This window comes from Nannospalax galili, unplaced genomic scaffold (genome assembly GCF_000622305.1).
Source record: "Nannospalax galili isolate Female #2095 unplaced genomic scaffold, S.galili_v1.0 scaffold592, whole genome shotgun sequence".
NCBI classification, from domain to species: domain Eukaryota; kingdom Metazoa; phylum Chordata; class Mammalia; order Rodentia; family Spalacidae; genus Nannospalax; species Nannospalax galili.
This window is the reverse complement of record NW_008331650.1, coordinates 1232993-1244140: the sequence shown is the minus strand read 5'-3', so window position 1 is coordinate 1244140 and position 11148 is coordinate 1232993. Positions and strand designations below refer to the sequence as shown.

Here is an 11148-nt window from a genome sequence, read left to right as displayed (position 1 = left end):
GAAACCCATTATGCTAATGAGGTGTCTGACTCATGATGTCATGATAGGACACAGCCCTGCCAAAGATCCGAGTTGTAACTTCTTGATTGGCCCCCTCCCCTATATAAGCTTGTGCCCTTCTACAATAAAGTAGATCTGCATCACTGAACCTGGTCTCCTGTGTCTGAATGCGGCTCCACTGACACAGTCTCCTCACCAGGCTTGGGGTCAGGGACTGGGCAGAAGTAGAGATGATCAGAGGCAGCGCTGGGGAAGCAGAAGAGCGGCCCTAGCACCAGGCGAGCAGAAGAGTTGCCTCAGTGCTGTAATGAGCAGAAAATCGACCACAGCTTGCGGCTGCAGCAAGGAGTGAAGGGCAGCACCTCTGCAATCAGGGGCAGCGCCCAGAAGGTGACGCCTGTGCAACTGCAGGCGGCACCGTGATATCGGAGGCAGCACCCAGGAGGTGGCTCCCCTGCGATTGGAGGCAGCTCCTGTGGGATCAGAGGCGGGGCCCAGGAGATGGTGCCCGTGCACTCACAGGCAGCGCTGGAGCGAGCAGAGGCGCGGCAGCCAGAACAGCACCCAGCACCAGAAGAGTGGAGGGGTGGCTACAGCTGGCAGCGGCCAGCCACAGTGCCCCAGTATATGGTCAATTTTGGAGAAGGTTCCATGGGGTGCTGAGTAGAAAGTATGTCCTTTGGTGCTTGGGTGGAATACTAAGTAGATGTCTGTTAAGTCTATTTGATGTATGATATTGTTTAATTCACATGTCTCTCTATTAACTCTATTGACCTAATGGAGACAGTGGGGCATTGGAGTCCCCTACTATTAATGAGTTGGGATTAATCTGGGTCTTAAAGTCCTGTAGTATTGTTTTAATGAAGTTGGGTGCACCAGAGTTTGGTGAATATATGTTCTTGGTCAATTGTTCCTTTGATAAGAATGAAGTGGCCCTCTTTATCTCTTCTGATTGGTTTTAGTTTGAAGTCTATTTTGTCAAATATTAGAATTGCAACACCTGCTTATTTTTAGTGTCATTTGCTCGAAATAATTTCTTCCATCCTTTCAACTTAAGGTAGTGCCTATACTTGAAGGTGAGATGAGTTTCTTGAGGACAACAAAAAGATGGAATTTGTTTCTTAATCCAGTCCACTAGCCTGTGTCTTTTATCTGGAGAATGGAGACCATTGATACTTAGAATTATTATTGAAAGTGATATTTAAAGTTATTAATGAAAGATATGTATTCAATCCTGTCATTTTTATTTCTGTTCACATTCTTGATATAGCTGTGCATTTCCACAGTTATACCTTCATTGAATTTTTTCCCATCACCCCTTGTGTATAGTCGCTCTTTCTTCAGTTCTTTGTATTGCTTCAAGAACTCTCTGAATGGCTGGTTTTGGGGACATGAATTCCTTCAGCCTATTTATGTCATGAAAGATTATTCTTTCCCCTTTGACTATAATAGACATTTTGGCTGGGTATAGCAATCTGGGTTGGCATCTGTGGTCATTTAAAACTGGGAATACCTTGGTCCAGGCTCTTCTGGCTTTCACAGTTTGTACTGAAAAGTCAGCTGTAATCCTAATGGGTTTTCCTTTATATGTGACTTGTTGTTTCTCTTTTACGGCTTTCAGTATTGTCTCTTTGTTTTGTCCATCTGGTCCATGTCATTATCTTGGGATTCTTCTCCTTCCTGTATGCCTATGATTCGTAAGTTTGGTCTTTTTATGGTGTCATACAATGCCTGCATATTCCTTTCTTGTAATTTCTTAAATTTTTCATAATCTTTGCTTGAGTGGTCTAGTTTGTCCACTTTATCTTCCAGTCTTGATACTCTGTTTTCCATTTCATGCATCCTATTGGTGAGGCTTTCTCCTGTCGTTTCTAATTGGCTTACTGAGTGTTTCACTTCCTTCTTCTTTTCAGCCCGAGTAGTCTTCAATATTTCTAACTCTTTTCTGAATTCATTCAAAAGTTTATCCCTATCTTCCTTTAGTTCTTTGATTTATGTGTTGTTTAAATTCACTGAATTCTTTTATCATGTTTATAATTGCTCTTTTGAGTTCCATGTTCTATGTTATTTCTAGGGGGCTCTCATTGTACTCCTCTAGAGGACTATTGGTATTTGGTGGGGATATGTTATTTTGGTTTTTCATGTTATTATTTTTTCTCTGTGATTTTGACATGTGAATTTCTTTTGTAGTTTCTGACTCTTCAAGTTTAGTTCTGCTTCTTTTATTTTTGAGCTTTATGTGTCTTTGTGGTTTACTTTTTGGGCATGAAAAGCTGGTTCCTCTAAGCTTCCGGTTCTCTCTTTTGATATTGTATTGGAGTGGCCAGATTGCTTTTGTCTTCAGGAGTTCCCACAGAGGCCCAAATCAGATGAGGGTTAGATGCTCTCAGGCTTTCTCCTAAGGTCTGGTTCCCTCCAGGAAAGATTTGGCCTCAGGAATTTGGGGATTGGACTGGCCTGGAAGCCAGGCCCAGGAAAGATGCTGGTCTAGGGCAGCTACTGGCCATGCCACCCAGAGATACAAAGGAAGATGGGGGTGGCAAGCATCCCCAATGGCTCCTGGGGACTGCACTGAGGAGCTAGGTTGGTCTGGATGCAAAGGATCAGGAAGAGGAAAGGTCAACCCCAGCGTCCAGGTCCAGGAAAGAGGCTGGGGGGTCATGCAGGCCCAGGGAAGTAGAGGGAGGTGAGGGAGAGGCCAGGCCCAGAGTGCTACTGGGGACCCAAGAAGGAACTGAGTTGGTCTGGATGCCAAGGATCAGGAAGCAGTGGTGGTTCCCCAGGTGTCTGGGGTGCCAAGACAAGGAATGGGACATAACCCAGGCTAGGAGGAGAGACCAGCAGGGGAAATGGGAGGGTGAATGAGGCTGGGGGAGTCAAGGTACGGAGGGCAGGATCAACTCACCCCAGAGAGAGAGGCCTGTGGATTGTGCATGCCCCGGGAAGGAGAGGGAGGTGAACTTGACATAATTTTACAAGAAAGTAAAATCTTTAAAAGCCTGGTCTGAAAAAGGAAACATGTTAATTTGACCTCACAATAAATCAAGAAGAATTTTCAAAGCTGCTTTATTGTCTTAACATAGATTTACAATGTTGTCCATAGACCAGTTATGATACAAGTACACCTATGCACACACACACACACACCTTGAAAATAGTCCACTTCTGAATAAAATGCACTTTCTTTTGTAAAATCACAAAGATTATTTTCATATCATCTATTCTTTCTTTAGTCTTCTTTTAAGTTTTAGAAGCTTGGTGTCCTAGTTCGTTTTTCCATTTCTGTGACAAAACCCTCTGACCACTACCAATTTAGGGAGGAAATGGTTTATTTATCTTACATCTCCCAGGTCACAGTTCATCAGGGAGCCCAAGGTAGGAACTCAGGGCAGGAATCTGGAGGCAGGAGCTGGAGGACAGGTCATGGAGAAACTTTGCTTAGTGGCTTGCTCCCCTGGCCCCTGCTCAGCTTGCTCTCTTATCCAACACGGGCCCATATGCCCAGGTGTGCCACTACCCACAGTGGGCTGGGCCCTCCCACATCACTCAAAAATGAAGAAAATGCCCCACAGACATGGCCACAGGCCAGTCCAATGGAGGCAATTCCCCAATTGAGGGTCCCTGAACCCACATGTGTCAAGTTGACACTAAAGCTATCCAGTACAATTGACCCCTTGCCAACTTTACACACAGACACATCACTATTAAATCATAAGCTTTCCAATTTTTATCCCCAAGACACAATATTAGTATTAATATCACAACATAAGACAGTACAAACTTGAACACCCCCACAGTCCTTAAATAAATCCAAACACTTAAAAGTCCAGTCTCTTTTAAAAGTCTCTTAGCTATGGATGGGCTTCTGTAAAATCCAAAACAAGTACTGTCTTATTTCAATAGGAAGAATAGGGCACACCTAAGCAAAACCTAAGTCCAGCAAAGTAGCTCAAGGCTGGACATCTGGGATTTACTCATGATCTTCTGGGCTCCATAGGGTTCTAGAAGCTCCACTTCTCTCACTCTGCCGTCCACACACACAGCTTGTCTCCCAGACCCAGGCCAGCTCCATTCCATACCTAGCGCTGCCCTTGTTGGTTGTCCCACAGTCATGGGATCTCCAAAAAGCTGGGGTCTCCACTGAAACTGAGGCTATACCTTCACCAATGGCCTCTTCTGGCCTCTTGGGGTGCAAAGCCTCAGATTCTTTCCATGACTCCCTTCAATCCCGGGGTCTTCGCTGCAACTGAAGCTGCACTTTCACCTATGGCCTTTCCTGGCCTCTCATAGTGCCAAGCCTCAGCTGCTCTCTGTGACCCCTTCACACTTTCAACACCAGAACTGTGCAGGAGACTCTTACACATTACCAAGTCCTGCTTCCAGCTTGAAATAGAGGTGGGAGTCCCCTCTGTGTGCTGACCCTGAGGAAATACCTCCCAGAAGACTCCACCACAGTGATGCTGGCATCTTGTTACTTACAGCTGAGTTTTCAGCCCCAGCTAACCAGCATCAATTGTCCCAGGAAAGCAAAGGTTTTGCTTTAGGTTCTGGTCTCTTCTTAATCACAGCTGACTCTTCGGCCCCAGCTGACCAGAACCCACAGATTCTCAATTCAAAATATTACAGGAACAGCCCTGATAGTCTCTGCTTCCCTTTGAAGCTTCACAAGCCAGGCCTCCATCGTCTACAACTCTTTCAGCATAACTGTTCCAAGTTCTACAGCAACAAACTCTGAGCACCCAATGACTTTTCCAGCCCAAAGTTCCAAAAGCTTCCACAATCCTCCTTATAACACCAAGGTCGGGTCTGTCACAGCAATATCCCACTCTCTGGTACCAGTTTCTGTCCTAGTTTGTTGCTCCATTACTATGACAAAACACTCTGACCACTACCAATTTAGGGAAGAAAGGGTTTATTTATCTTACATCTCCCAAGTCACAAGTCATCAGGGAGCCCAAGGTAGGAACTCAGGGCAAGAACCTGGAGGCAGGAGCTGGAGCACAGGCCATGGAGTAACTCTGCTTAGTGGCTTGCTCCCTGGCCCCTACTCAGCTTGCTCTCTTATCCAACACAGGCCCACCAGTCCAGGGATGGCACTACCCACAGTGGGCTGGGCCCTCCCACATCACTCAACAATCAAGAAAATGCCTCACAGACATGGCAACAGGCCAGTCCAATGGAGGAAATTCCCCAATTGAGATTCCTTCAACCCAGGTGTGTCAAGTTGACACTAAAGCTGTCCAGCACACTGGGGCTGGAATGGTTAAGAGCACTGGTTGCTCTTGCAGAGGACCCAGGTTCGGTTCCCAGCACCCACATGGCAGCTAACTACCATCCATAACTCCAGTTCCAGGGGATCTGACACCCTCTTCTGACCTCCGTGGGCATTGCACGACACAGGTGCACTTACATTCGCGCAAACAATACACTCATACACATAAACTAAAAATAAATAAAACATTTATAGTTTTAGAAGTCACCATGGGAAGAGTGTAGCGCTGAATGTGTGCATTTTTTCCACAGTCCAAAAATCACAGAATTCTAAGGTTGTCAAGCCTAGTTGAGAAACATGTCCAGTGAGACTCGGTGTCCTGCCTCCTGGAACAGCTGTGCTCTATGCACTGGACTGGAAGCTCCTTGCTCCCATTGTAGCATTTTACTATTCCTAGACATATAGAGCCATAATAAATGAATGGAGCAAAGTATGGAAGTTCAGCTGCCTCCTCTGACCTCCACAGGCATTGCAGGACACAGATGTACTCACACACATGCAGGCAATACACTCATACACATAAAAATAATAAATAAAATAGTCAAGAAATGAACAACCCAACCAACGAAGAAGACAAATGCAAGACTTACAAAGGAGGAAAATAAGAAATGCAAACCTGTGATGTTTGTGGAACGGACACAACCTCACAGAACCTCAACTATTTGAAAACATAAACTGCATTTTCCTCTAAGCAGCTACACCGTCAAGCTTTTTGTGAAGAGAACAGGTGTGCCCTAAAGAATGTCTAAAGACACAACAGAAAAGGAAGCTAAACTTGGACCTTGGATGTTCAGAACTGTAAATTTTGAAAATTAGAAATATTTTGGCTTTTGTTCCCTTTTTTGTACTTGCCTTTTCAGTTTAGAAATAAAGTTATTAGAAGGGGATGCATCAGAAGTGGACACAGACCATGTATAAAAGCTAGGCTAACAGCATACAAAGCTAAAAAGAAATTAGAAGATATACAAAGAGTAAAAGAATGAAGGAACAATCCCTTCCCAAGTCAACAGGAAAAGACCCATCATAAAAGAGGCAGGCAGCCTGAGACCTAATTACATTTCAAAGTATGACAATTCCACAAAAGACACAAAGCATCCTGTTCAACAGTATGCCTACCAGATGGCATCTCTAAATATAGCAACAAAAAACTTTGTTGTTCCATAAATAAAGATGAAAGGAATAACAACAATGGTCCACCACTCAAATCGAAGAAAACAAAGGAGGTTTGGAAGAATCTGGTTCAATGGAATAGTGACAATGAATCTGAGACAGGTCAAGTTCCAGGTGAAAAGCCAAATCCTAGCTGGAAGGTAGGAATCCACTCCCCTCTTCTACCTGTTTTGATTGATGTTCATTCACTTGTAAGAACAGACTAGGCACTAACAGCAAGCCACGTGAGGAAAGTCAAAGAAACTGGAGTTCTAATGGGCCACGATTCTAAAAGGCTACAGTTTGGACTCCGGAAGGTTGGTTAAAAAATACATAGTTGGTGTTCTAGTTTGATTTCTGTTGCTGTGATAAAACACTCTAGCCAAAAACAACTTAGGAGAGGAAATGATTTATTTTGGCTTACACTTCAGGTCACAGTCCAGCACTAAAGAAAGTCAGGGCAGGACCTCAGTCAGGAACTTGAAGCAGAAACTGTGGAGGAATGCTTCTTGGGGTCTTACTCACAGGTTGTGATTAGCTAGACTTCTTATACAGCCCAGGACCACTGCCCAGGAAATGGTGTATCCCACAGTGGGCTGGGCCCTCCTATATCAATTAACAATCAAAACAATCTCCCACAGGTATGTCCACAGACTCATCTCATCTAGATAATCCTCAGCCGAAGTTCCTTCATCCCAGGTGACTCTTGGTTGTGTCAAGTTGACAGTAAAAAGTAGCTAGGACAGTTGGGATATGCCCTGGCTTTACTTTGTGGGTCAGGTTGTGATTAACAATTAAGAACCTAGACTCTGGGGTCACACACAGTATGTTAGTCAGGCTCTACACGTGACTGGCTAGCTAGTCTTGAGACAAGTTCCTTATCCAGTGTGCTAAGGAAGGCAGGTCTAGAATCCTGCCTTCTATCAGGGTACAGCACATCACAGCCTGAGCCCCTCAAAGACTTTACTCTGGGAAAGCTCAGCTGCAGATCTATGAGCTCTAGAGAAATTACCTAGGGTCACTGACATATCTCAGTGGATAAAGGCTCTTTTGCCATCAAACCCGAGGGCCTGAGTTTGATCCCCCGAACCCCTATGGTGGAAGGAGAGAACTGTCCTAAAAGTTGTCTTCTGACCTCCACACATGTATTGTGGCACACATGTGCAGCCTCATGTACGTACACACACACACACACACACACACACACCACATATCTAAATAAATATAGAAAAATATTCTAAAGAAAATAGAACTGACTGGGTTTCTTTTTAATCTAGCTAGTTCATGTGATGTAGAACAAACCCCATTAACAGCATTAGTACAGAACTGTGAAAGCATGAAGCCTCTCCTAACAACTAAGAATTGCTGGTGAGCAGTTTAGTCACTCAGGGCAGAGTGAATACTTAAAACAAGTAAGACAATATGTAGTTCCTTAAATGCTCTGGATATTAACATGAAGGAAAGGTTGGTTGTTAAAACACTTGAACTTCTGATAGGTTGTTCAATTTTACATGAGGAAAGAGCCACTTGCTGAGGCTACAGTCCTATTAGTAAAAGTTACTTATGTTTGGTCCTCTATGCAAGAAATAAGTTCATTTTTTTTTCTGGTATCACAATTTTGGTGGAATGTACACAAAATAAAATTTATTATTTTAACCATTTTTAAACATACAGTTCCATGGTATTAAGTATATCAATAATAACCACTGTCCAGAAAACTGTCACTATCCCAAACAGAACTTTGTGCTGATTTAATAATGTCTTTCCACTGCCATCTGTTTCTGTGGTGCCTTTATGAATCTGCTCATTCTACAAAGGGCAAATGGACGGAGACAGTCAACGTTTGTCCTTCTAATCTGGCTCATTTAATCAGCACAGCGTTTTCAAGGCCAGTCTATGCTATCCATGAATCTGAGCTGCCTCCATGTCAAGGTGAATACTCACTCATGAATTCCTTTGTTGATGGGTGCTGACACAGTTTCATCTTTTGCCTAGCCTCAGAGTCCCTGTGTCATTTCTTTTAGGATGTGCCTGGGAATAGAATTGGTGGATCATAAAATTCTACATTTAATCCCACATTCCTTCCCACTTCCATCAGCCGTGTACAACGAGCCCAGCTCCTACACCGCTTCACCAAGATTTATGTCCCACATTTTTATCACAGGTATCCTACAGACTATGAAGCTCTAGCTCATTAAATTAGATCTGTTAACTATTTAAGGAAAAAGAAAACACAAAAAGAAATTATTATATGCTTTGTTTACTCTATATGCAAAAAAGCTAGGAACATCTGTTGTGAGCCCCAAAGTGGATGGTTATAAAAAAATGTGATTATAACTGTTAAATTTCAAATGCTGTAATACTTCTCCAACGGGGATACAGCGAGTTTTCAAATTTCAGTTTCAAACCTGCAGCATATCCTCAGGATAGCTTGTTCATCAAAGGCGATGGACTTGGCAGGCAGGATGCCATTCTGCGCACACCTGAGCTCAGGGTAACCCCACATCGAAAGGCTTACAGGCCCCGCCGCGCATGCGCACCCCCAGGCGGCCCCAGCGCAGCGCCTGCGTGCGCATCCCCGCGACGTCTGGAGGCGGGGCTGGTGTCTGGGCCTCTGAGTTCCGCCATGGCTGCAGCTGCCGGCTCTGCGCGCTTACGGCGCTGTGTGGTGTCGCCGGCTGGGAGGCACAGCGCCTCGCTGATCTTCCTGCACGGCTCAGGTGCACGGCCGTCTCTGGTCCCCGTCCCGCTTGCTGCATCCGCAGGAGCGTCCTCCTCTCTCCCCTGGCCCCTCCAGAGCTCCCCAGTGCAGAAGGCCCCCTGCGCCGGGGTGGGGAGGGCAGCTGTCGCCTCCCGGGCCTCCCTGGAGCTCTTCCTCTTCCTCTGTGGTCATCACTGCCACCTTCTGGCGTCCCTCCATTGTGTCCTTGACCCCTCCACCCCCTGCAGCTGGGTGCCCAGGGCGGCCCTTTCCACCCCACTCCTCTCCCCAAGTTAGCGGGTAAGTCTCCTCCAGACACATGGATCGACCAGTTTCCAGGTCATGGCCCTTGCCTGCCTTCACCTGTGTCATAGACAGTTGACCTTCTTTGGATGAGTTTACGGGGGGAGGGGGCGTCTCCTATTTGGCACTGCGCAGGAGCTCCGGGGCACCTGCCACCTCACCTCTTTATGTGCTGCCATCTTAATCCTCGTTTCCCTTTTCACTAAATTTCTGTGGTAAGAACAAAGTCAGCTTAGTCCCGGGCTCGGGGACTGCTTCCTAACCCCTCATTCTGTGGATCGCTGTTCTCATCTGTAATTACTTTCCCCTGAGTGCCTTGTGAGCACCCTTACGAGAGTACCCTTGTTTTAATTCTTGCATCCACAGTGCTTGGCTGGCCCAGGGTAAGTTCTCAAGAAGACAAAACAAAAATCTTCTTCCTTTTTTTTTTTTAAAGAAATGATATCCAGCCCATGTCCTCAGGGGGCCTACCTAAATTTAAAAGGAAAAACAAGTCAATTAATTAGAGTCATGAGAGCACAGGACATCACAAGATGGTGCATGACTTACTGCCTAGAGAAAAGTAAGGGAAGAAAAAAACATTGTGGTTAGACATTATTAAGGCATTTGGAAAGTGAAGAGCTGGTCAGATTTTTCCAAGAAAGTGGTATTTGAGCTGAGACTTGTGTAGGCTAAACATGGAAGGGACTGGAAAGATACAGCATTCAGAGCCACAATGGGAGATAATGCTCCTCATTTGGAAAAGGAGGCAAGATGAATGCAACAGCCTGTCCAAGTTCACTTGCTATTACTGTGGGGCCAGGGAAGCTGGAATTTGAACCTACATTTCTCTGACTCCAGTTTCTGGGTGGGAAGGGGAGGAAGACGCTGAGACCCTGAACTGCAATACATCATTTTGGAAAAAGGGTCATGATGCTTAAAGGGAAGGACTGATGGATTATATTTAGAAGGAAGGCTGTGTAAATGGCTGCAGTACATCATAAAGAGGCAAACTAGTGGGACTATTCAGAGGATCCCAGGAGTGTTCACTGATAAAAGTAATTCTGTAGTTGTACTATAGTTTTGGAATAAAGTGCTTTTAAAACACTAAAACTTGGGGCTTGCAGAGATGACTCAGCAGTTAAGAGCACTGGCTGCTCTTGCAGGGGATGTGGGTTTGGTTCCCAGCACCCACATGACAGCTAACAATCCTCCGTTAACTCCAGTTGCAGGGCATCCAGCACCCTCTTCTGATCTCGGCAGGCATTGCACAACAGAGGTGCACTTACACACATACTGGCAATACACATAAAAATAAATTTTAAAAATATTAAAAAAGTACTGTTAGAGGAATCAAAGTAAATCGTAGCTTCATCAACTTGGTTCAGTCTTCCAGATTAACTCACTTGGTTGTTTTTCTCTTGGGGACACTAGTCTTAGTCCAGGATGTATGCCTTGTACTCACCTCAGTTAATGTCTAGCTTGTGAGGCTCATCACAGCCCACACCACATGTGTCTTGTTAGTAGTTTTTCTCCCTATGTATTTTCTTCAAGAGATGACTAAGTTGCATTTTCTTGATGTCACAAGTAACCTGTGTCACTAAACATAGTGGACATTTTCAAACTTCCCCTTACTTGAACTGTTCTGCTAGATCCTTTAGGTTTCTTTTGTTTGTGGCAGGGCAGGGATCGGCTGTTTGAGACAGGCTCATTCTGTAGCTCAAGCTGGTTTCGAACTTTCTGC

General features: G+C 44.9%; 1 protein-coding gene across 2 annotated transcripts in view; it reads left to right on the top strand.

Moving 5' to 3' along the window:
- Positions 1–8990: 8990 nt before the first annotated feature.
- Lyplal1 (lysophospholipase like 1) overlaps positions 8991–11148 on the top strand; it is a 28432-nt gene continuing 26274 nt past the window's right edge. The window contains exon 1 of one of the 2 annotated variants that reach the window (XM_008826803.3): positions 8991–9141. In XM_008826803.3, coding sequence (XP_008825025.1) covers positions 9048–9141 — 94 coding nt within the window. In that variant the 5' untranslated portion in view covers positions 8991–9047. Of the gene's footprint in view, positions 9142–9163; positions 9423–11148 lie in introns of those variants that run through there. The other variant, XM_029560465.1, reaches the window with a different exon arrangement.